Here is a 26,123-nt window from a genome sequence, read left to right as displayed (position 1 = left end):
ACCCAACAAAGGGGGAAAAATAAAAAACAAGATGTTTTGTTTGCACACGGGCTGTACGCAAAATCACGGGTGCTTCTGATGAAGGACCTGATTGCAACACTGCTTGTTTACTAAATAATGCTTTTGTATATTCACATTTATCCTACCAAACAATGTTAATTTGCTTGGCTTTTCTTTCTTGCCCTTCAAGTTCGTTCTTGAAGTTCGCTCTTCTTTACATACATTAGCATGTACCTAAAGCGGCGAAAGACATCAAAACTTTACCTTATAGGAGATTATAACGCAATAATAAACCCCTTCTTGCCAGCTCTGTCTCCAAAGTTGGCCTACAAATTAGTCCTCAGATGATGATGAAGAACAGCTTTGTTTGCTGGCCAGTGGTGTGTTTCGCCGAGATCGACGCTTGGTTTGGACCAGCACAGGCTCCTGCACCCATTCTTCCATCATTTCATCATTGTCAGCATCATCACCGACCTTAAAAACTGGGTGGATGAACGCACTCTGGAGGAACTCTTTCATATTCAGGTTTGGCTCCCTTGCTTTCTCCAATGTATCTTTCATCATTGCTTCCTGAAAGTGCAGTAGGATCAATACAGGCCAAAATATACAGGCCATGTTTTTCTTTTATTTGGTCAATGCAGTAGTGAAGACCTGAAGATATTTCTTGTGCAGATTATTTGCTCAAGAAAAGAAATTTAGTTGGGGGTGGGGGTTCATCATTGAACTTTTAGAGAATTATTTGCACTTGACGTAAAGTTGGCAGAGTTTAATGCAATTTCTTTTTACCAGAGTTTAATGCAATTGAGCCATTTTAGAATGCAACTCAAACCCTAGTTGCAATATCTGACAAAAAATAGTCAGAAAAGCCACGAGACTAGGCCTACTTTCTGAGGGAAGCCCAACTTACTGAGAAGAAGAAACCATAATACCAATTGCAATATCTGACAAACCTGTAATGGATATTTTCTGAAGGCAGGTTCATAACGGTCCTTGCAGAACCTATAAAACCATATGGTCAAAACTGGGAGTGCGATGAGAAACGGAGTTGAGTGAGATGCTTCTTTTGTACTCAACAATCCCATTAACAGCAGTTGTGACACGACTAATGCAACAACTACACGCCCATGAACATCAGGCCAGAAGGCTGCAGCGCTTTCATACTCTTGGTTGTACACATTAATGATCTACACAACACAACCATTCAACTTCATGCATTAGATAAAACCTCTCTTGATATTGTAAGAAAACTAGAACAAGTTCATGCTTTTCTTCCCTAACAAGTAGGTGAATTTTAAATTTGATTACATTCAAATATTTTTTTAAATAAATCTAGTCAGTCAATCATTGGGATATCTGTAATATTGTCATTTAGTCTCATTTTTCGGTAATGTAAGCCTAATAGTTATTAGTTGGGTCAGACCTGTAATCCTATAGCATATAGTAATCAGACAATTTGAATTTTGTCTTAGAATAGGATGGAACGACAATACTGCTGGCATTTTAATGATTGGAGGGCTAACTGAAAAATCTACTTATTAATTAGGGACTGGGTTTTCCTGAAAAATTTAGAATTTCATAGTAGTTCCCTTTTTATAAAAGCAACGCTATCAAGTCAGGTTGATTCGATCAGTTACAGAAAAAGATTTTCATCAACCTAAAGATCTTCATACATACAAGACTATATCATCGAGGGGTATGATTTAGGAATCAAATAATTCTTATAATCTAAGACAACAAGCATGTGAAAATGGTGACCAAGAGCATCAAAATAGAAAATCTGATTTTTACCTGGTGACGATAGACAACATATGCCAGGCCAAAGAAGACTACAATGAATGGAAGCAGAATAGGTGTGACCACAGCATAAACAAGGCCAAGCAAGAAATAAAGTTGTATTTGAGGTTCACCGGTATTGAAGCCAAGAGTGCCTGGATCCATTGCTTCCATTCGATCCTTTTCTGTCTTAACTAGAAAGAAGTTTTTTAAATGATAGAATATCAAAGGCTTCAACCTAAGAATCTCAGCAGCAGATCCAGCCCACCCATCAACCATTATGTAAGTTATGAAGAAAGTTGCTTTCATTGGAATTGAGACGCCAATTGTTTTTGGGATTCTGCAAACACAATAAAACTTAATATTACAATGAAAATAGAACCATACTGAGTTTTGGTCCTCCAAAGGTGCACCTTGTTTCAGTTTAGCTCTCCAAAGATTAATAATTTTAGTCATTCAAGGAACACTTCACTTCAGTTTGAATATGATCTACGTTGAAGCCCATTAACAAATAGTTACCGAGACATGTGACCTTTAACTACCTATGTTGCCATCAAAGTGTTGTACAAGCACTCTTTCTATGTCCAAATGTTGTAAAATGTGGCGTTTTGATTATTGCAGAAAAGGTGCTTGGTTATTATTAAAAATGATACATTAATTTTCACAAAAATAAATAAAAAATAAAAAATGATGCACTGATGATAAGGACTTACTCATTTGCAGACTGATGGATAAATTTATCTAGTTGTTGGAATGCAGTCCCAGTTATAATGCTCCCAAGAAATACATTAATGAATTGGAAAATGAAGTATCTTGTGGCTGCTCTCCTTTCTAGAGAAGACAAGCTTATAAATCCTTCAAACTTGGACATTAACATCAATATTGAGGGTAGGAAAATGAGAAATATCTTCAGTGCAATGCCAGGAAGGAACCCTTGTATGAAAGATTTAATGACTTTCCTGCATGGAAAATAAGAGATAAGATTGATTTCCGCAGTGGACCCTGTAAGGTTTGAACATTAGGTTTTTCTGCACGACTCTCACATTCCATCACATTGTCTCCTAAGCAAGACATAAAACTTAGCATTCTTTGGATAGTTATCATCCACAGTATTATAATAACACTAGCAAAGTGTCAAAAATTTAATTTATAAAGACAACCACAAGTAGAAGAAAGTATTATTTTAACCCTTGACAGATTCAATTTGGACTTTCATATATTATTTCCCCATAGTCCCTCAATCACTAAAAACCTTTTAATTTTGCCCTTCTAATCTTTAACCAATATTTAAAACCAAATCTCACACCTTGTCCACTTGGATGCCAAATTGAAAGTGTCAGGTCAACTAACATCCAATTACTAGTTGGCTTTAAATTTTGTATAGAAATGGGATGGAAGGCCAACAAGGTAAGCATCTTAGGGATCGAGGGATTATAACAGCAAACCTTCTCTCACTAGGGATCAAGAGGCTAAATTGAAAGAAAATATTTGTGGAAAGACAAACTGAAAATGCATCAATTCTGTAGACACACAAATAGGGTTTTCCTCCAAAAAGTATCTAACACTGAAAAATGCTTTAATGCAAATCAATCCAAATTGCAAGAATGAAATCAGCAGAACGTTACCATAATATTTGATAAATTTGGTTTATGGAAATATGGACAACAAAAAGTAAAGTGTGCAACGATGAAAAACAAGATGGAAAGGGAAGGTGAATAGGAGGAGGAACGAACAAAAGAATAATACATACACTTCTATGATGGGCTTCAGGAAAGGAACAGCTTTTTCAATGCCTTCAATGTTAGCAAGTGATTGCACAAATGCAATGGGAATCATGAAGAAGAAAGTAAGAAAGAAGAAAGCAACTGCAATTATAAGCCTCCTTATTGAGAGTGAAACGTATGGAACTGCCATGTTATCCCAGTATATATCACGAGGTTCTGGAGCCCACTCTGTCAACCATATAGTCGGATTTCTACATTGCTCTGTTTGTGCACAAACTGCTGCACCCCATCGAGTTCGGAATGAAACAAATGCTGCTGGCATTATATATCTAGAGTCTTTTGTAATTTTGTCTTTCTCCAAGGCTATCTGAAAGTTACAGAAATGTCAAAATAAATGAATATTTCTTGGAGTAATGAGAATTTCTCCCCAGAAATAATACAAAACACTCTCTAAACAGAAATACTTCGTTTTGCTTTATGCTCAAAAGACCTTTAGAGAAATATGTAAAATACATCTAAATGTTAAATATGACAACAAAATTCTATCCACAGCAATCATAGAAAAAACAACATTGCCAGACAGGTTCTCTTATTCACTTCATTTGGATTCTGTTAGGAACCTATTTTTCCCTTTGATTACAGTAGAAAAACAACCCATTAGTGCAGAAAATTATACTAAATTCTCTAGGGGTTTAGTGAAATTTACATATAATCCCTGCATATTTTATGCAGTACTAAGGATGCATAGGCAATTGCAGTTAAAGGTTATAAAGAAAAGAGATCTTTACTTACTTCTTCTGATAATCGTACAACTTCAGATGTATAAAAGTCAATGGCATCCACTTCACTGCCCCAAAGACCTAGAAAACCAGTCTGCTAAGACAATCTTAGCTACCACGAATTTGAATGGCGCATGTTGAAGTGAAAATGGAATACTTCTAAAAAAATTGGCACAACAAAGCTAATGCTAAAATCCAACTTCAGAAGGAAAAATAATAAAATCAGACCATTTGAAAATGGAATACCTTCTTTGATGGCCTTTTGGTTTGATTTCTAGAATATTTAAGATTATAGTAGTCAAGCCAATTCTGTTTCTTTTTCTTCTGGGATACTAGGTTAGAAAGTTTATTTGCATTGTAAACAACCTGGAAAAGAAACAAGAAAATACAAAGTTAGCATAAATCTTGATAATTCTACCATTGACTCTTGAGTCAAACCAAATCTGTCTTCATCTATACCGATTTAATATTTTTTAATAAAGAAAAAGAAAGAAAATTGGTACACTAACGAGGAATGAAAAAGAGGTGATAATTGTTATTTGTAAATTATAAATTGGGGATACAGTCACAAATTATGGATAGATACAATAGTCAGAGAAGTTCAGGGAAGTGCGTTTTATTTTATTATCTGTTAATTTTTTTAACTCTTTTAATTGTCCTGTTTTATTCCATGGTTATTATATTTAACAGTAATCTCTTAAGCTCTCTATAAAAGCCCTCATAATTATTCAAGCGTTAGATTTCCTTTGATTGATTGTTATAAAACTTCTGGACTCTCTCTTGGCTTCTAGCCTTATCTTTTGCCCTTGCTCCTTCCCCTCGATCTCAAACTCTCTTCTTCCTTGTTTCCCCCCATTTCTATCATTTCCTGCCTCATTCTTCGTTCCGCTATATCTCTCAACTCAGAGGGTGGTTTTGTTGAGCAACGATAAGACCAGCCATGCTATATGATATTGAATATAAGGCATTGAAGGGACAATATAAGGAAAAATATGAGGTAGCAAGGATAAAAATGCTAAGATAAATGTAAATTCATACAAGAAAAGACAATATGTGTAATGATTATATGCGACAAAAAGTTGCTACGGCATCTATTGAGGAGAAAATTGTAGAGAATCATCCAAGGTAATTTAGACATGTTCAAAGAAGACTGACATAGGCACTGGTTAAAAATTATCTTATCCTTACTCAGAACCGACAATTAACATAAATGAGAGAATCATGCAAGCATGCTTGGGATATCCTCAAACTTTTGTTCACTAAACGCCCTTCTCAGGTGATCTTAAGCTACAATCCCCTACATCTCTGACAAACTACGTTATTCCCTTTGGATTGGATAGTTTTGCTTCTGTAGGGATCAAACTTGGATTCATAACAAAAATAGTTCAAAATTCATTAAACTTGTGACGAGCTCAAAAACGTGAAACACATATATGCGGTTATAATGAAAAAATGATCAAACCTGATGAGTCAGATAATGATCTGGATGATTGACCAAAAAAAAATGTTCCACAAGCTCACTAAGTGGTTCGTCAGGGTCTGGTGGCACATTCCTAACAAGCACCTGCATAAGATAAATCAATTTCATAAAGGAACAGAGTTGATATATATCTACATGCAACAAAATAGCCTAGCAATAGTTGATAGTTCTGAAGTATCATTAAAATATCAAAAACAACACAGATTTACAGTGCACAACCTCATTCCAGAGCAACAATGTTCTGATGAAAGAAAATGCATTCTCATGGAAGCAACTAACTGATACTTCCAATTACCCATTGGCTTTTGTCTTAACAGCCTCTTCTTCTCCCATCTGTTTTTCTTATCACTTATATTCTGTGTCTACATAGGCTACTCTTTTGTTTGTTAAAAGGAATTTAGTAATTCTACAAAACATCAATGTCACAAGATCCCACCACTGTGCTGCCATATTAAAACTTATTCTTACAGTGAATTGGTCAGGACGGCGATGTTCTGATGCAACAAAATGCAATCTCATGGAAGCAACTATTTGATACTCCCTTTTTAATATATAGCACGTCCAAAAGGTAAAAGCATAAGCCATTACCAAATGGGTCCAAAATCTGCAAAACATGTAACAAAGTTATTAAAAGACAAACATACTGATATTGATGGAGATAAAAAGCAACAAAAAGCACATCAAGCAGAGAAGAAACAATTTATACAACTGGAAAGCTGTAATACTCTTTTTGGAGTTTGGACTAGCATAGAATAGGACTCTAATAATGCAAGTTACTATTGAACAGGAGGTTGGCAACACCAAGAAAATATCGTGTGGGGTAATTTGAAATTTTCAAGGAACAAAAAAACGGACCGGACACTAAACCGGTTGAGATATGGTTCAAGGTCAATGGGTCAGATCGGGGTTAAACCGGGATCAAACCGGTCACATTAAAATGATAAAATTTAATTAAAAATAACAAAGTATAGCAATATTAATAATCACTAATAACAAATGTAAGGTACAACAATAATTTGATTGTAATTAAAACAAAATACAATAACATAAGGATTTTGATCTTTATGATTTCTTAATAACTAAAATTAATAATTATTAATACCAAAATTATTATTAAAATTCATTTAAATATATAGTGATTGAAATATTAGGAGTTGAATAAGAAAAAATAAGATAAATAGCAAAATATCATCCAAACGGTTCATTACCGGTTTATACCGTTTTTGCGGTTTGCGCCAGTTTGCACCGTTTGACCGGGTTGATGCCGGTTCATTTATGACGGTTCATGCTTTAACCGGACTGGACCACTGGCCGATTCACCGGTTGAACCGGCCGGTTCGGTCCGGTTTTTTTTTTACTGAAATTTTATCTCTTTTAAACAATGACACCTAGAATTTCTCTTAATAAAAAATATGTATTAGACGCCAGAATGTATAAAAAGAGAAAAGGAGAAGTAAAAATGAACAAGAATGGGACAACTGGGGGAGAAAAGTAAGAAGACTGCATACCTATCTGATTTGAGCGGAACATTTGAAATGGAAAGCTTATCTATGTCACTGTAAGTCAATTTGAACCCTGCAAGCTTCCACTGGTCCAATTGACAGGCACCATGACTGCAAATGCTAGGCATGCAATAGGGACAAAAATTTTTAGCCTGCACCTCAGTTCAAAACGACAATGCAGTTATTCAAAAAGGAGAGACTCTGAAAGAATCTTCAAACATCAAATAAGTTGAAATACATGCGTAAAACTTATGTATAAGTGGCTGTAGGATTCAAATTCTTCACATTCTTAATAATTCCATAACCTTCAACTAAAAAGCAGCCACAGCTCTACAGTAGCCGATAAATATATTCAGATGTTGGGGAAAAAAAGTTCAAAGTCAATTATCTCTGAGATTACATGGCAAAAATAAGTTAGTTTTATGGTAAATACCCAACAACAAATGCTGAATACTTAGCAGAGCATACCCAAGCAGATAGATCCGCAAGTAAACAGCAGAATCCAATCCAGCATGGTCAATTAATTCAGGTTCTGGCATTTCCAATGCTGCAGGCATCCAGTTCAGAAACTTTATGTATGACCTGAAGTCCACGTTCACAAACTTGCTCACAAAAGCTCCAGCACTCAACGGACTGCTCCTTAAACCCCGCAGATACCATTTTGGAAAGTACACCCTGTCGTTTATAGGTTGAATTCGAAGAATGGCAAATGCAAGAAAAAAAGCGAATGCGCTAAGAATGTTTATAGCTGCTGCAACTCCTATATCTCCAAGCGTCGCCATATCCACACCTCAGCTTACGAATAACAGGCTATCTCCTGTAAAATAAATAAAGAACATGATCGATTGCAAATAACGGACCACTCTTTATCCGATCGTCTTCTCAGAGGCCAGACCACAAACAGCTTTTTAAATGCACCAAATGGAATTTTTTCTATTTCTCACCAGTTAGTTCGAGCCCCAGAGGAAATCTAAGTCAAATATTTTCAGAGCTAAGAGAATAAAGAAAGAAAAGGTGATAAATTTCTTATCAGTTCCGTTTCCCCACCATGTTGACTTCCTATGTGATAAAAATAAACTTCTACAAAAAAAAAAATATATTTATCATAGTAATAATAAACTAAGCACCAATAAACACAGAGAAAAGCTCTTGATTGGGAATTCCGCGACCTAAAAAAATGCAACAAAATTTTTTTTAAGATCGGCATAAATCAAATGGTGGAAACAGAGTTCACGACCGACAGATACATTACCTCAGCAATGAAAAATAACCCCAATAAAGTCCTCCCCCGGTCTATCCAATCGAGTCGATCACCCTGTTAGTTCAACCAGTCGCAAAGAAAGCCAGAAGCCAAAAAGTCAGCAATCACCAAAAGTTGATGACTTTATGCCTTTGCCTTCTCGACATAAAATACGATTTGCATCCACATGAACAGAGAGGCTGTAGGCCCTTTCCAGTCGTCAGTCCATGTACAGATGGTGAGAGTATAAATGGCAAGAGAAACAGAGAGAAAGCGACAGAAACGTTTGAAAAATGGGAAAGAAATGGTGCAGGTATGCATGAAGGTGAGAGTGAAATGAGGTGTCAATTGGAAAGCAATAGTTTCTTCCGTTACTCCATCTAGTTCTGTTGGTATGCGTTGAAAAAGGAAATTGAAAACAATGAAAAAAAAATGATGTCGAAACCGGAAAGGCAATAAAGAATAATTAATTGAGAGGATACAGTTTTTTAAAATCCCAAAAGAAGAGTAGGGTTTAGTTGTCGGCATGTGCAGTGAAGTGAAGCCGCAGGGAGGGGCAAAGGGAAGATACGTTGGCAATCTGTCCCTTTCCATCCTTTAACGGCTATTTTTTATTTTTCCTGGTGATATAACGGCTATTTATTTTATTCGAAACAACTACTCTATCGAAGCTTTGATGGCAGATCTGAACCATTCATTTCACTTGCCAAATTGCTCTCTTCTGAACGTAAAAAGAAGAAGCATAACAGTTCATATTAAAAAAAAAAAACTGTTCTATAGTTACAATTTTTATTTTTATTCTTAAAATTCTAATTATAATTCTTATGATAAATTCTTTTTCCTAAAATAACTTGATATGCATATTCAAATTCCAAAGGACAGTGATGATTGACGACTCAGCTTTTAGGAACATTTTCAACACCCAAAAGTTAAGCAACATGCATAAGATATACTATATTTTTTTATTTGGAAACAAATAAGATATTCTTTTTCTAACATGCGTGTCACGTGCCCATCCGTTTGGAAGAAAGAAAAGGACACGCGTCACAACATTCAAACTTTTCATAACAGTACTATGACTGGCACAATCGAATCAATTCGGGTTGACAAGTAATTATCAGTAAGATCCCATCGATAAGTGGAAACGATCCCATCGATCAAATAGGATTACAATTTACAAATGGAATGTTCATTAAATTTTTCATCAAATACTATGATAGAACATTATTCGGCCGTCTTTTTTGAAATTTCTTTTTATTTTTTTTATAAAAAATTTACAGAAATTTAAAATATACAAACTTCAATTTCGTATTACGCTTTACATATTTACGCAAAATGCATTTGAAGACCAAGAGATTAGATTAATAGAATTATTCTAATTCAATTTATAAGTTCCTATAGAATTATGAAAAAAATTCCTGATGTTTATCTACAAATGTAATAAGTTTTGAACTTCGTTCTTATTAAAATACCTATATTAACAACATAAACTAACATTTGATAAGGATGAATAATGACTAACGAACATGAGGTTTAGCACACTAAAGTTCAAATCCCTATTAAAATATCTACGTTAGTGCCCAACAATACCTCATCTAATAGAAGGATTAATATGCCTACTAAAAGGGGAAAAAAAGGTTTAAACAGTGGAGACAAGCCTTATAATTAATGTCTATTAGTATATGTTTATTCTAATCCTTTTAATGCAACAATGGACTCCATAAATTCCAAAAATACAAAAACAAAAAAGATACAATTTATTTGAATCTTGTGGTTACTAATATTTGAATTTGATTCCATAATACTAAATCAAGGTCAAAAAAATTCAATAATACTAAATAACAAGCAAATCCATTAAAAAATATCCGGACATAAAATTATAAATTTTTCATTTTCCTTTAAAAAAAAAATTGATGATGTCCAATATATCGTGTGAAACCTCCACAGACTCCACAGTATGTATTGCAGAGACAAGTTGGCAACACAATGCCATCAATTCGCATAATTATGTTGAAATCATTGCAGGGAGGTGCTTGGAATAATTTCAGGCAACAGACAAGACGCAGAGAAAGACCCAGCGCCTGAATAAATTAAGCTCCCAAGTTTCAGAAATTCACAGAGAAGGCAGGATAAACAAATACACACATCCCAAACCATGCTTGTACTTTATTGTATGCAACAATTTGTGGATCACATGAACATGTGATAGTATATTCATCCAATCAGCTACCCAGACAGCAGAAGACACAGAAGATTCAGCTCCAGCTTCTGCCTTCTCATCCCTCCGATCCCTCTCTTTTAAAAAATATAGTGCCTTTCCTGCTTAGGTAACTGTATGTGCAAATAACTAAAGAAGCCAGGGCTTTGGGGATCATCGTAGTTAGCCTCGTTGATGAACAGCAATCTGGTGAATGTCCATGTCCTTCAACATCACTGAACGCCCGCAAGAATCACATGGGGCTGTCCTTGATCCACAAACACTCTCATGTTCAGTTAACCCCCTAATCTTATCACGGATGTCAAGAGCAGAACTTCCAGCTTGAACCATGTCACCACAAAAGCGGCATGCAATTAAACGCATGGGACACACTGAAGCTTGATGTTCAACCTAACATGAAATGAAAGAAACCCATGATGGCAGGTGATGTCAATTTATTAGATTTTACGTTTACATTGATATAGATGCATGATTTTCTAATTAAACCATGATAAGAACACAGGAACGATATAGGGGATTATTAGAAGTATTTTCCTCGTACAAATTCAGATGTCCAAGGATGCATCAACTATCAAAACATAAATTGCATATTGACCACTAATATCAGTCAACCAACAATAGAGTTAATTGATAACTATGAACTTCTACGTTTTGGAAGACCTTCTGCACATCTTAATTTAGAAAAGAAGTAATAAGACTTTCGGTCCCTCAAATTTGTCTCAGTAATCAATTTGGTTCCAGAAGTTTAATTTTTTATCCATCAAGTTGATGAAGTCTCGTACACAATTTTATGCTCTTATTTGACCTCATTGGGCCAACATTGTTTTCTAAAATCCATGAAGAGGTTGTCATCTTTGAGTTAATGATTAGACCACATGTGTGTTTATGATTATACGTTTTCAAACCATAAACAATAAGTATCTATGATCATGACACTTTGAATACTTACATGATAAAAATCAAAGGCAAACTTGAAGGACCAAAAGTTTCATTATCCTTTTACAAAAACAACCCCCAATTTCTATAACTTCATCCGACTCTAAATTATTCAAAGGGAGAATTACAAAAAGATCCCAAAGAAGGGAAATAATTACAAATTAAGTCCCAAAAAGTTATCATTTTTACTTTAAAACTTGTCATTATATGTTGTTTAGGTTGTTATTGGGACATTTTAGTAATTATTCCCCTTCTTTGGAACCTCATTGTAATTTTCCCATATTCAAAGGACACAATGCCCAAAAAAAAAAAAAAATACAAACAAATTTAAAAAGGCTCTGTTGAACCTTCCAATTCTTGGGAAGGATACTAGCCACCTAGATAATTAAGTCTTTCTATACTCCTAATTGTTTTGAAGAATCTTTCTCAATGTTTCTTTCACATCTCAATCCTTTCAATATCTCCTTGAGCTTCTACCTTGTGCATATCGGCATGTAATGGAATACCACAACGAACTAAGATTAATCATAAATCATTAAAAACAAAACTAAGTAAAAGAAAATTGAAGTGTTCATGCACGGTAAGTGCAGTCTACAAAACAATTTTGATTGAATATGTTTGACGAAAGGCTTGGAAAAGCTTTAAACTCCCCATAATAAATTTCCAACTTCAAAAAGAAATCATCATCTCTGTCAACCTCAGAAAGAAAGGGAAAAAATTCACTCTTCTATTTATCCTATAAAATCTAGGAAAAGTAACCCAGTGGAAAACTTCCGACATACTGGGAAGGACACGAGAGATCTTAATCATTTTCCTCATCCACCCTAACAGATGGTGGAAATTATCCTACTTCCTTAACGACAGGTCATACTTTCTAGGATTACTAAAAATTGAATGATTAAAATTTCCACGTGTTTGGTGACAAAATTAAGGTAAGAATCAAGCATTTGCAATTGATATTTCAAATCCAACCCATACCTCAGCAAGAATAAGCTGGCCTAAATGGGAAGCCACAAACCAATTACAAGATAGGGTAGATAACATGAAAAGAAGGTTTAAGGGGAGAAAAGGTCACACAATGCATGATGGAAGTAGCAAGGATATATTACTCACCATTTGTTCTTTGTCAAGACTACACCACAAGGACAGTGAAGAGGCTCGTGGAAAACCTTCATATGCTTTTCCAATTCTCCCTGCTGAAAAGCTTTACCACACTTGTCACAGTGAATGTGGTTCTTAGACTCCTCAATCCTAAGAACAACTCCACAACCAGCATGTTGACATATAACATTATGTCTGCTACAGTAAGCTTCATGCAATGCAATAGTTCTACTAGGTATGTAATGCCTGCAATTCCGGCACTGTTCAGTATCGGTCTCCATATGTGACATAGACGAAGATGTTTGTTGACCTATTTTTTGGTGGAAAATTTCCTGAATTGCCACTGATATTTTGAATTTGGTTGTTCCGTTAAATCCAAATACTCCAATGCTGTACGTCCCAGCCCCAAAGTTCTTATCTTTAGAGCTAAGAAACAACGCCTTTGAGCCAACATCATGGCATGACCACTCATGCTGGTGTCGAGAAGGAAATATCAGAGGATGTCTAGATATAAAAAGATCAGTGTCTCCACTTGCTGTCTCAGCTTCCAATTTTACCTCAATACTGGAATTCTCAGCAACAATTTTCTCCCACGTGCCATTGTCTATTGAGAATTTGTAGTATACAAAATCTCCCTCATCCACCATTCCAGATTGTGATGCCCCAAATTCAAGCAGGTGTAAAACATGCTGATCTCTCTTCTCTGAGCTTGTATCAGGTTCGACAATGTCAACTTCAATATCTGTTTCTAAGACAGATACACTTGAAGAAGGTTTCAATTCAAGAACCCTCAATTTGTATGTAAGTTCCCCATAGCTGACTGTTAGAATATCACCTTGAGAAAGAGTTGCATGTTGCCGAAGACTTGTTTCAAGGATAGCCTTATGATTCGGCAAATCAGAAAATCCTACCTTCTCAGGTTGAAGTTTTGCATAAGTCCCCTTTGAAAGGCCAACATAGCGGACCTCCACTAATGGAGACTTAGGAGTGATGCCAGCAAACAAATTATCCCATACATGAGGGGGAAGACCTACTGAACCTTCATCGGCAGTAAATTCTAAAACTCCTGAATGGGTGGTCCCTCGGTTCTCTTCATTAGTAGCCTTCGTGCCCAAAGAACCTCCTCATGAACTATTGACAACTGAAAGTACATGGGTCCCTTATCAAGAGCACCCTGATCAGACAATTCTGTGAAGCATGAAGGTGGCAGTTTGATCTTATCACCATTACCTTGACAAGGCACAGCTTCTAATAAACGGTAAAACACAATTCCTCTTCCAGTGAGTAAGCTTTCTTGCATCTGTTCCTCAGCCTGAAGAAAAGAAGGTAAAAGAAGATAATTATAATTTATTCACATCAAAATTTCTATAGCCACAAAATCTCACACTTTGTGCTCTACACTGTTACCCATAAATTACCAAGATATTTTTCAATGATGAGATTAAACAAGAGCCTAGGTTTCAACAATATTCCCTTGCTGTTCCACCCTCTTGCATTAACAAAATGTAATTTGGGACCTGTAATTTGTCTACAATTCAAGCCCAGAAAGTTTTAGTAAAATTGCAGGAATATGGCTGATGATTCCAATAAAAGGTGCAAATATGTCTGTCTGTCCGTCTGTCTGTATCTATCTATACAGAAGGTAGCGGGTTGAGTAAGAGATCAAGGAATATGTAAGTGTTGTTTGGGAGAGAGCTAGCCTCTGGAAAGCTAGTATGATGTATGTATTCTGCCATTTCCTTTACAGTTCTCTGATTAGACCTACACTCCGCCAGATTATTGTTAATTTTAATATCGTTCTGAAGGCGGATTCCATCATTTTTACTCTCAAGGAAAAGCCTACAGGGAGTCCTAGGATTGCAATGTCGGCGTTACAATAGTACATCAGAAGCTCAGGTTCACGGTCAACTCAGTTGGCGTAAGACTTGACCCCCGAGAGACATACATTTATCGCTACTCCAAATATAGTCTTTCAGACGACAAGACGATTCCCAGAATAATGAGGACAGGGGGCGAAAGGGATCCCAGAAATACCATCTATTTCAATATTTCAGATTCTCTGAACTTAGGTTGACCACTATAAAATTTCAAGTAAAATTTTCTGCAATTCTAGACATAATCAGAAAGCAGGGCGGCACGTTGCACCCTGAGAGGACTGATATATGCACAACAATTTATGTCATAAAGCAAAAAAGTTTATCTCAAGAATCTAGTAATCCCATAACAAAATTACCTTTAGAATTCACCGATAAGTGGTTCAAATAGTTTATATAGTAGATAAATAAACGGAAAAAAAAAATCAACTTCAATTGATAGAGCGCTGATCAACCGCAAAAAGCGATTTAAATGAGAGGGGCAAAAGAAAAAAGAATAGAAGAACAACAAAGAAAGGTGAAATCGACGAAAGGAAAAAAGGGGGGAAAAAAGGAAGATCATTCGAGAAAAATGAGTTGGGCAAGAAAGGAGGACCTTTAGTCGGGCTTCGGCTGCATCAATACGACGAGATCTTTGAGCGGCTTCAATGGCATCCCTTTGATTCTTAGCCTCTTGTTTAGCTTTCTTTTCCTTCTCCAATTTCAACCGGGCCCTCTCCTTCCTCTCCTTCTGCTCTCTGTCTAGTTTCTCTCTCGCCCTTCGCAGCTCAAAATCCATCTCTCCTTCTCTATCTTTCTTTGCCTACTTCGGCCTTTCGGGAATCAGGATCAATGCGTTAACGGAATGACGGCTTCGTATGGTTGAAGAAAAGAAGTTTGCGAAGCTCGTCTCAATATATTTTTGTTAGGTGGAGGAAGGCAACTCAATATCGCAGGACAAGAAAGGAGTACTGTTGATTTTATTTCCAACCTCCGTGGGTGTTGATTTTATTTCCAACTTATGGGTTCATTTGAGTCTTGAGTCTTGATTGGTAGGCTGGCTGGATGTAATTTAGAATGTTCTGGGCTTTTCCGGGATCATCCACTGTTGCCCCGTGTTTATTGAAGCCCACTGGCCTGCCTTCTCAATCAATCGGGCCACTGTTTTTGGTCGATCCAATTTATTTATATTTAGATTTGAGATTGAGACATCGGAATTAAAAGTAAAAATAAAATAAAATATAACTAAAATAATGTAATTCTTGAAGTATTTAACCTTTTTTTTTATATCAATTTTTTGATAAAAAATGACCTTAGACTAGCACCTATATCTGAGCAGGATTGTTTATTATCTTTCTTTTAATAAGATACCAAATTTATTCAAATATAAGTAAAAAGATTACATTAAAAAGCCCACCAATTACGTTTGGTCAATTTGAGTAAATCCCAAATAAACCAAAGGATAAGGCCGGCCTAACACGAGTGAAATAAGACAGCAAAACAAGCTAGCAACAAAAACAACAGAAAAAACTAAAAAAATAAAATAAATGATAACTGTTATGAATATTATAACATGTGGATGTCCATCTCATCTTCTTCCTCTTCCTCTTCCTCTCATATTAAGAAAACTTTGTCGAATAACAGTCAACTAATTATGTAGTATAAGTCTCCTAAATCCATTTGCTTCTTTTAGGAACATTATTTTGTTCCATTTAAAAACAAACAAGAAGAAGGAGGTTCTTACCCAACATATATCTCAACTTTCTTTAAATATCCATCTATGTGCATTGTGGTGGATTAGTAAGAATAAATATTGCACATTTCAATATTTAGATGGAAAATATCTTGCTCCTGACCAAAAGCCAATTTTATTAGGAGAATTTTGTTTCCTTGATGTCTATAAGTGCTGCAATATATCAAATATGCCAACGCTAAAATGGAAAAATTTGTTCTCATAAATATTGATCAAGCTATTCACGGAGGCATTAACAAATGATTTTGCTAGATCAATTTGTTAAGCAGGCTTTTCAACATTAAAAGCCTGATATATAAATTCACTAGCATCTTTGAAATCAAGTTTTGGGAATCATATAGTCTGAAAATATTTATCTAAATAATCTTGCAAACTTCAGGTTGCAAATTAATATCAATCACACATCTTACCATTTTATATAGATGCATCTATCAAATATTGAATACTTGTATGGCTTATGTGCTTCTAAATGGGCCCATATATATTTCCAGAGAATATAGTGATTCATTCGAAAACAAAACATAACTAGTAATATTTTATAATCAATTTTCTTTAAGAAACAAGCAGCACATACGGATTCTTAAAAATGTTGGCTATTCGGAAGAATCTTCTGGTTCTTCAATGGATATCAATACATAATCTTCAATAATTATATAGTTTAAGATGATCAAACAAGTCATGCCAACAAAATCTAATTATATTAGTAAACTTCTGGTTTACTGTATCATATTTCGTTACCAATAATAAACTTTTCAATATAATATATGATGATTGATGATATCCATTTATGAAATTGATATGAAAAATATATCCAATATCAACTCATATTTGTATTTTAACAATTTTTCCCCTCAAGATTGAGTCATTCAAATATGATTCATTTATTCATATATTTCATAAATAGTTGCTAGCATAAAATAGGTTAAAGCCAATAACCTATCTTTTGCTTGGAAGCCTAAGTACTTCCTAATTCATATATAGTTATGGACTTTGATCCAATTATACTATAACATTTACACTCTTTGGAGAACCAAAGCTGTGATATAGATCTATAGGTCATATTTTTCACTATCAATACTTTGTCTACTCATAAAGAAAAAGCAGTATTAGTTCTTCTGGAACTATATTAATACTATTACATCTAGTTCTTCAGGAACTATATAATTTAAGAGGAATATGAAAGACAACTCTATTTCAATATATTATTAACATAATAACAAATAATTATGAGTATCATAGATTTAACTTACAAGACGCATAGAAAACATACAAAAATGATGAAGAACATTTAAAATGAACTTTTAAAAGTAAAGTACTTAATGTTCAAAACTTTTCAATATTAATCAAGGTACTATAGACATTTAAAATGTTCAAAACTAATATTAAATCAGATCACATAAATAAGATATAAATAAACAAAATATAACTAGTAACTCTTGAGTCTATTTGATCTATTTAGTTTTATATCACACACTTATCAATATTACAATATCAAATTCTTATAACATTTGTTTCTCACAAATCACAATAAATTTAAAGACCAATAAAAATTAAACATTATACACATAGCCTTCTAGGCATATACTTATATGTTTTCTATTTTTATATATACTTTAGATATCTATCTTTCTTCACAACTTACTGCCTTCAGGCATTAAAATTAACTTCGATATTTTCATAATATCACATGGTCTTTTTGATTCCACAACCATTTTTCTTTAACATTTGCTTTTCAATGAACTAATACATATTTGTCTATATGACTTCTAGTCATATTATAACAGTTGTTCATAATTTTATCATATTGATCATAGGGCCATTACTAATTCTGCTATTATGATTCAATAGTCAAGTCCCAAGATTATTGCCCTTTTAGTTATCAGTTCCACTGATACAATGTTATCATATTCTTTATCACTCTTATGGATATATTCCTTGCTTTCAATAGCATATCATCATTTTTCTCAAATATTAGTCTTCTGGACTATAACAAAATTTTTAGAACTATGAAGTTCTTTTGTATCGTGAGTTTTTAACCATCAATCATCAGGACTTTGATGTACATTATCAAATTGTGACAGTCTTGTCATGCCATCTGTTACTACCATAAGATAATCTTTTATTAAATAATCATCAAAATGTGATGTGACTTCTGGCTATCTAATCACAAAATCAAGAATATAATAGCTATTAGCCATTCATTTATATGTTTAACATTCTACGTTCCAAGACAACAATTAACCAATATCAGAGATGATAATCATATATAGTAATTTTATAGATAAACATAAACCTCATAGCAAATCAAGGAGTATTAAGGATAGTAGGATCATAAAAATATAAGAAAAGAAATAAAAAAAATAAAAATTTTCATATCTCAATATGATGAATAAAATATTCGATTGCCAATGAATCAATATGGTTAATATGCAAAACCATCATTTGCTTTAAATAAATTGGAGAAATCTTACCAAACTTTCGGATCAAACTATCTTCATTCAACGAACAAAACATCAACGTGCATCAACTAGTACATGAACTCTGATGGTAGAGTCTCGTGCTAATAACGTGTTATGAAATTAACCAACAATAAAGTAGATGGAGAAGAGAAGTAGACAAAAAAAAAAGAGAGAATGATATTGTATTCCTTTACTTGCTTCACTTGTTTCACAATACAATGGCATGCCTTATTTATAGGCATAGTCTTACACATAAGTTACATTGGCACTTAAATGATAGATAGTGGATAATAAACCACATGAATATGAGTGGGGGGAGTTACAAGATTAAAGGCATAGTGAAAAGGTAATGGAGTAGTGGAAGATTAATGCCTAGTGGAAGTAGTGGGAGTTGATGATGAAGTTGAGAGGAAGAGGAAGAGGAAGAAGAGGAGATGGACATCCACATGTTATAATATTCATAACAATAACAGAAAAGAAACAAGGGAAAATTAGGGATAAATTCCTCATTAAAAATTTAATTGGCAAATGGGATTGATTGCATAAGGAAAGATTAGTTACACACAATGGATGATAAGTTACATAAAGGGAAGATAGTTTGCACAAAAGATTATTTGGATATAAGGAATTAGTTTGCACATAGGGAAGATGACTTGCACATAAGAGAATTTCATTTGCACAAAGAAAAATTGAGTTGCACATCGCACAAAAGAAGATCATTGCACTCAAAGAAAGATACATTGCACACAAGAAAAAATAAGTTGCATAAAAAGAAGTTAAGTTGCATAAAATCCTTATGTCCTATTTGCCAATTAAATTTTCAATGGGAAATTTACCCCAATTTTCCCAAGAAACAAGCAACACTATGAAAATTAAAGACTTATTGTAGTCCTCAATTCTTGCCAGTAGATCTGAGACAGCTCAAAGCTTAAGTCTCTTGAAACACCAACCATTTCTCTTCCACGCATGACGCTCAGCAACATGCACATATTACGTCGAAGCTGCATCATACGAAGAATCTCGCACACTTGTTTCTAAGTGATAATGCCATTACAAGGCATCGAGTTAACCCAATGTCTCATGATGTCTGCAACCCTTAGAATGTTGAAAGGAGTCCTGATGTAAAACACCAGAGAAATACAACTGTGGTAAAGATGAACGTGAAACCTGAGTAGAATTGATGATAGATTCTGACAAGAAGCGCTACTCCAGTCTTTAAACCAAGCAACTTATCAAAGGATTATTTATTGTCAAATTCTTACTTCAAAGTAAAAAAAAAATATATATATTTTTTAGTTTATTAAAAAGTAAAATAAATTATTCACCAAAAAAAAAGAGTAAAATAAATTAATCACACTTTTATTTCAAAGTTAATGTGACATGAATCTTCTTTCTTTTTCCCACATCTATACAAATATATTTCTAATCTTTAATTGATCATTAAACCACATATTTTCATACATTTTTTTGAGAAAATCGTTAAAAAAAACCCTGAAAATTGAAAAATTGCATATAAAAACCCGTTTACAAAAATTATTATCAAAACCCATACTAACGTTATAACTTGTTCCTATTTGTAATTTTTCTATTTTCGAGGTCTTTTTTATGATTTTTCCTATTCATTTTTTTGAAAAATTTTATAATATTTAAAGTTTTAAACACAGTCACGTAAAGAGTTGTTTGTTGAGTAATTTTTTAAAGTTATGTTGGCTAAGAAAATCTTTCAAACCCATTTATAAGAAGAGGTTTAATGAATTAGGAAATTAATATTAGGTGAGCTAATTTTATTAATGTAATTTACGTTAATTTTTCCTTTAAATAGAATCACTTTTTAATAAAATATTTCTTTAAAAAACATATATTTAGATATTATCATACTTAATTGTTCAGAATACTTCACTCTTAATTGGAAAACCAATTAAAATGGTGCTCCATAACCCCCCTTCAATTCCTCTTTTTGAAGCAGCATAATGCATTTTCCAAACAAACTTGGCATTAATCATAAGAAATTAAGCCACCAAGCATGTTGAAACCTTTAAATTTGACAATCACAGCTAGTTGAGAGGGACAGTGAAAAACAATAGCAGCCATTCCAAAAGGATCACACGAAAAGAAATAACACTATAATTATTTTCCCCGATATCCAAACCCCATATATATTTCCTGACCAAAATAAGCACAAACATATTCCCATGATTATTTTTATTCATTGGCTTTACTGGAACCCAGCAACACACACATTAACTGTCATCATCTTAACTTAGCAATATGCAAGAAAACACAGAACAACATCTCATCAAGTTGCAACCTTCACAAGAACCAATTGAAGGATTCTGCATTTTTTCCACTGTTTGAACCAACCAGTGGGTCAATGACCTTCCTCCAACCCTTATAGTCAAGAGCAGATCCTGTACCAGGCAACAAGAATCCATTCACATAGAAAAATGGCGTTTCAGACACCCCCCTTGAAGCAGCATACTGCATTTTCACACCAAACTCATTGCTAGTTAGCAAAAGCTTACAGTCGATTAATATTATATTACTCTGCATATAAAAATCTTAAACTCAAAGATATTCGAGAAAGTTGATTTCTCTAAATGCAACCTGAAGGATAAATTTATTTCATCTCACCTTAAACGACACCCTGGTGTGAAGATCAGTTTTCCGGTCATTGAAGCCACTCTTGATTGAACTATAATAAGATCTCCCAATTACTTCTGTCACAGACTTCACCATCTCCTTCTCAATGGAAGCCCTTGAAAGATTCTTGGTTTGAGCATTATAGAATTTCCCCTGTAGTTACATGGTATGCGACATATCTAGTTAGCAATAAACTGGAATAATTTTCTGTATAGATAAGTTCTACTCTAGATACAAAAATTCACTTTATATCTTAAGGGCACTGGGGAGGATGTAATTCATTCTATCATCAACATAAACAATTATTCCAAATAAAAGCAATAATCTTCTTATAGCTCTTCTTTGAAGTTGTATTATATATCAAAGAGGAATAGGTTATATTATCAAATGCTGCTGCAAGAAAGTGGAGGGAAATCATTACAACCGTGACAGCAACTTCTTCCATTCAAGCATGAAACATAAACGTAGTTTCAAGACAGATTTCTGATTAGCATATAAATTTTCCTATTTTCAAATCAGAGCAAGAAATAAATCAAAATCTCAATACCCATATCAGGGAGTAAGAACAGAGAATGTCATTTTCTATTGTTGTGGAACAACCCAAAAAGAAAGGAAAGAAATAAAAGAGAAACCACAAAGTACTTAAGCAGACGGATATACTGACCTGATGCTTGAAGAACCACTCCAGCATCGGGAATGTTGCAGATTTATTCAATGCATTTACAATGTGCAAAGCACGAGATGCAACAAAAGCATTGTCATGGTAACTGCAATTATGAGAATAAAGGTATATTATTCCAGGGGCAACATAAGTTATCACATATTATCAGAATGACAAGTGAATTAATTACAGTGTTAATAACCGTGATCAAGCATACTCTTGAGCTGATCCAAGCTAATGACAGGACAACAAATGCAGAAACAAGACTACAGCACCACTGTTCGGCCATTGCATTGACTTGTACTAAGGCTTTGGTTAAATAATTTGATCAAAGGAGACAAAAACCCACAAGTTTCTTTCCCAATCAGTTCAGAAGAACAAATAGAAACAGGAGGGATAAAGACCATGGCAGATCCTCCAACTGCAGTTTTAAATAAACTAATCTTGAGATTCTAGTGAATCCACCACAACCATGCTCAAATTCTCCGCCTGCAGTGTGAATCACTGTTGAGGAAAAAAGATAAATAGGGATGGGGAAAGACTGTATACATCTTTTGAATTTAAGGCTACCACTTTTCCCAAGTCATCACTTCTGCTTCACAATACTACCTCTATACTCACAAAGTATTCTTGCAACGTTTGGGGAAGAAAAAAGTTGCAACTTTAAGAATAATCAATATATATTCAATCCTTCAGAGTGATTATAAGTTTTAAAGTCAATTATCGAGTTTCAGAAGTCCTGTATGCCATTTTTCTAACTGTTCATAAAGAAATTAGCGCAGTGCAAGAGACTAGAACAAAAGTGAGAGGTGATTACTTACGGTAGAGGAAGCAGATGAACGACGAGAGAAACGCGAGAGCCATAGTGAGTGATAACTTGTTTGAGCGCTGGCCATGAGTCCCTGCTGTCAGGGCATACTGGGTCGAAAAACGCTTCGATCAAAACGGAATCGGGGTGATGCTGATTCCTATAAACGAAGCCATCCAATCTCGCCGGCGGGATGTAATCGGCACCAACCTTCACCTCCAGAACCAAACACAGCATGCAAATCAATAACACAACCGATTGCCTCATAGCCTGCTTGTTACCCCGCATCCTGTGATCTAAGTCTACGACGACAACTTCAAATCTCTCAGTCAAATAAGGGATTGTGAATTCAGTAACTTCTTTTGCTTTTGTGGCGTGAATCTATCGGGCTATCTGCACAAAGCTATCTTTCTTTCGACTTTTAAACACGTTTGGAGGACATGCGCTCAGCTTTCTTCCACATCACACGTCTTGGTCCATTGAAAAAGACGTTTGCTGTCATTACATATATAACGACGACGAAAAGGTGAAGATGGAATCTTTCGTATTTTTTTTTTTTTGAATTAGTAGCGGCAAGCGAAGCTTGATACAAACAAAAGACTAGGGGAGATTAGCCCATATCATGTGCATATTTGACAGCACAAACGGAAATAACAGAATCATAAAATGTGGGTGTCGTGTCCGCATCATGAGCATTTTTTGCCAGGAGGTCAGCACATGTCAGTGCTTCTCTGTGTGAGTGATGAAGCTCAAAGGTCCAGATCTCAGCTATAGTTAGGCGAATTTCCTGGATAATGTTCCAAAGAGGGTGTCCTTGATTACCATCTCTAAAAATCAGATTAATGGCTTCCAGAGAGTCGGAGAACATGGAGACTTGCTTAAACTCCTTCATCTTACAGGTTCGTAGTCCAGTGAGATGGAATCTTTCGTATTTAAACTAAAAGAACTTGTTAGCTATTCCGACTTCTGAGCGACGACTCCACAAGTACATGAAAATAATCGGGAATAATATAATTTTTGCCCCTTAAAATTTAAACATATTTTAATTTTGGTTTTTTAAATTTTAAATTTATAATTTTTGTTTAAAATTTAATCCATCTTCAAACATTAGTTCTGGAAAGTACAGCAGCGTTGAAGTAATAATATGGATTCGCTAAATGACACATAAGTGGATCCTGTGTACCCAATAGAAAGGGCCAAAAACAAATACTCAAAACGCAACTTTTTAACCCCCGGTTTTTTTTTTTTCCTTATTGTTTGTTTTAGGAGCTGTTCATTATGCTATACTCTGTTATTCATATAAGATTTAATTAGGTATGATCTGGTGATTTCACATCACTACTTTTAATATTATTGATAATGTTTTAGTAGATTTTAATACCGTTATACTTTTAAGATTTAATATTTTGTGACAAACCAAATTCTATGAACTAAAATCATAAGTTAAAATTTGAGGAACTAAAATAAAAATTTATTCAAATTTTAAGGACTAAAAATTATACTAACCCAAATAACTAAATATGGTAATTTGAAAGTACCTGCACTTATTAAAAAACAATGAATAAAGGAAAGTGAAGGAGGTTCCTATTGCTGCTGACATGTATCCATGATGGATGATGTTTCATGAATTATCATCTACCTTGCCTTACCTCCTACTAAATCTAGTTTTTAATATAAGATTAATTTGAATAGATTAAAAATATTAGTTAAATTAGTTAATATGATATGTTTTTTAAAAATAGCCTGAGCATCTTTCTTAATTTCTTTTCTATCATCTTCTACTTGATTATTATTAAGAAAATATCAATAAGGTTAATTTGAAGAAAAAAATTGATAAACATATAAAATAGATATTACATATAGGACTAACATTAACTTTCTAATTAGGTCTTACATTAAGAATCGAAAGAGTATTATTTTTCTTAAAATTATGTTTTACCCATGAAAAAATTTTCTAACTCACAGTCTACTCATTTTCAGTGATGCATAATGTGTATTGAACTTCAGTGTTTTTCATTCAGGAGATTCCTTTTTTGAATTTGAAGAAGCGAGGCAACACATAATCCTTTATATTTAATATAAACTATTTGTATTTAAACATTTCCTTATCATTTTAATCTAAATAAATAATTTTAGAGCCGAAGGGATATCACAAACATCCATTAAGAGAACAAGTCTCAGGTGAAGAAAAATTTTAAAGAGACGAAAATGCATAATCAAAATCATTTTTACAATTATGATCTCAGAAAATATAATAAACTTTTTAAAAACAAATCTTAAAATTTAAATCAAATTCAATTGCTTAAGCTAAACACCACACACACACACACACACACACACACATTGCATGAAGTCTAAATTTAGTTGCATCTTTCATTGGCTTACGAATAGCCTAAGGGGAATTGCGGTGATTTCGTTATTTCTCACTTTAAGGTCAGTGAGAATTAAATGCTGCTCAACTCAGATGAAGCTTGCATATCAAAATTACTGGCAAAATCAGTTCTCCATCACATCACACGTATCTGTTCATACGTTAGTAATGTGCCTGAGAACACCTAATTCAGGTTACCATAAGAACTAAACTGAGGAAAAATTTGAAAGTGAAACACTAGATTCAGAAATGAGGGAAAATATCAAATTGAGAAAGCTTGCATCTTTTGGAAACCAAACCAATAATATACTCGATTTCTTTTACATTACACCCATTTACAGACAAGACAATGAATTGCTTCATCATGCTATCTTCAGACATGAGCTTCATAAGAGCTGGATTTCATAAAAAGAGCAACATCCCAATCCTCAGTGGCAGAAGAAGTGAAGAAAGTGTCATAAGAGCAACACGATAGATCTCATACTTGGACGCAGCTGGGGATTGTCCTGCGTGCATGCTTTGGCAAGTTGGGCCATCTGCAAGCCAAGAATTATAATTATTTCACCATAATCTTTTCCTTTCCAATGATTTCTGACGTTTCATAATCTCGGACAAAATGAGTTCAAATCAAATGATGAGGGACTAAAATCTGTTTAATCACCAGATTCCAGGGACAATTTTTTAAAACACTGCCAGCATCAGACAAACAGATATTCAAAGGAATCCTCGGATTCTGGTATAAAATTTGTGCCTAACTTCAGAGAAACTCCAGACCTACCCAACCTCAAGATCCCGATTCAATGTTCTCAGTGTTTATTTACTCTT

The 26,123-nt window shown here is 34.2% G+C and overlaps 2 protein-coding genes and 1 pseudogene across 2 annotated transcripts; all 3 read right to left on the bottom strand.

Annotated features, from left to right (window-relative positions):
- Nucleotides 1-274: 274 nt before the first annotated feature.
- Nucleotides 275-8,683, bottom strand: LOC114717657 (CSC1-like protein At3g21620). Its single transcript, XM_028902867.1, is given in 13 exon segments — nucleotides 275-570; nucleotides 951-1,184; nucleotides 1,789-2,113; nucleotides 2,487-2,732; nucleotides 3,524-3,864; nucleotides 4,290-4,370; nucleotides 4,523-4,642; nucleotides 5,739-5,840; nucleotides 6,225-6,360; nucleotides 7,265-7,322; nucleotides 7,325-7,410; nucleotides 7,727-8,075; nucleotides 8,511-8,683. Coding segments are annotated over 12 exon segments (2,280 nt in total). The 5' UTR covers nucleotides 8,041-8,075; nucleotides 8,511-8,683; the 3' UTR covers nucleotides 275-333.
- A 1,811-nt stretch (nucleotides 8,684-10,494) lies between these two features.
- On the bottom strand, nucleotides 10,495-15,544 carry LOC114717656 (uncharacterized; annotated as a pseudogene).
- A 5,401-nt stretch (nucleotides 15,545-20,945) lies between these two features.
- On the bottom strand, nucleotides 20,946-23,393 carry LOC114717665 (uncharacterized). The gene is made up of 4 exons (XM_028902872.1): nucleotides 22,941-23,393; nucleotides 22,123-22,225; nucleotides 21,450-21,611; nucleotides 20,946-21,296 (listed from the first exon to the last, which is right to left on the bottom strand). Exons 1-4 carry the CDS (start codon nucleotides 23,213-23,215, stop codon nucleotides 21,129-21,131), a joined length of 708 nt encoding a protein of 235 aa, XP_028758705.1. The 5' UTR covers nucleotides 23,216-23,393; the 3' UTR covers nucleotides 20,946-21,128.
- Nucleotides 23,394-26,123: the final 2,730 nt, after the last annotated feature.

This window comes from Neltuma alba, unplaced genomic scaffold (assembly GCF_004799145.2).
Source record: "Neltuma alba isolate B1F8T4 unplaced genomic scaffold, ASM479914v2 tig00011762_pilon, whole genome shotgun sequence".
Taxonomy (NCBI): domain Eukaryota; kingdom Viridiplantae; phylum Streptophyta; class Magnoliopsida; order Fabales; family Fabaceae; genus Neltuma; species Neltuma alba.
The sequence above is the reverse complement of the archived record's forward strand: the minus strand, read 5'-3'. Positions and strand labels throughout refer to the sequence as shown.

Excerpts from the sequence above, each read along its gene's own strand:
- LOC114717665 (XM_028902872.1), bottom strand. The coding sequence starts at position 23,215 with ATGCGGGGTAACAAGCAGGCTATGAGGCAATCGGTTGTGTTATTGATT. Across the intron at positions 22,226-22,940 it reads GTTCATCTGCTTCCTCTACC|TTACCATGACAATGCTTTTG; the intron begins GTAAGTAATCAC and ends TCATAATTGCAG. Across the intron at positions 21,612-22,122 it reads AGTGGTTCTTCAAGCATCAG|GGGAAATTCTATAATGCTCA; the intron begins GTCAGTATATCC and ends ATGTAACTACAG.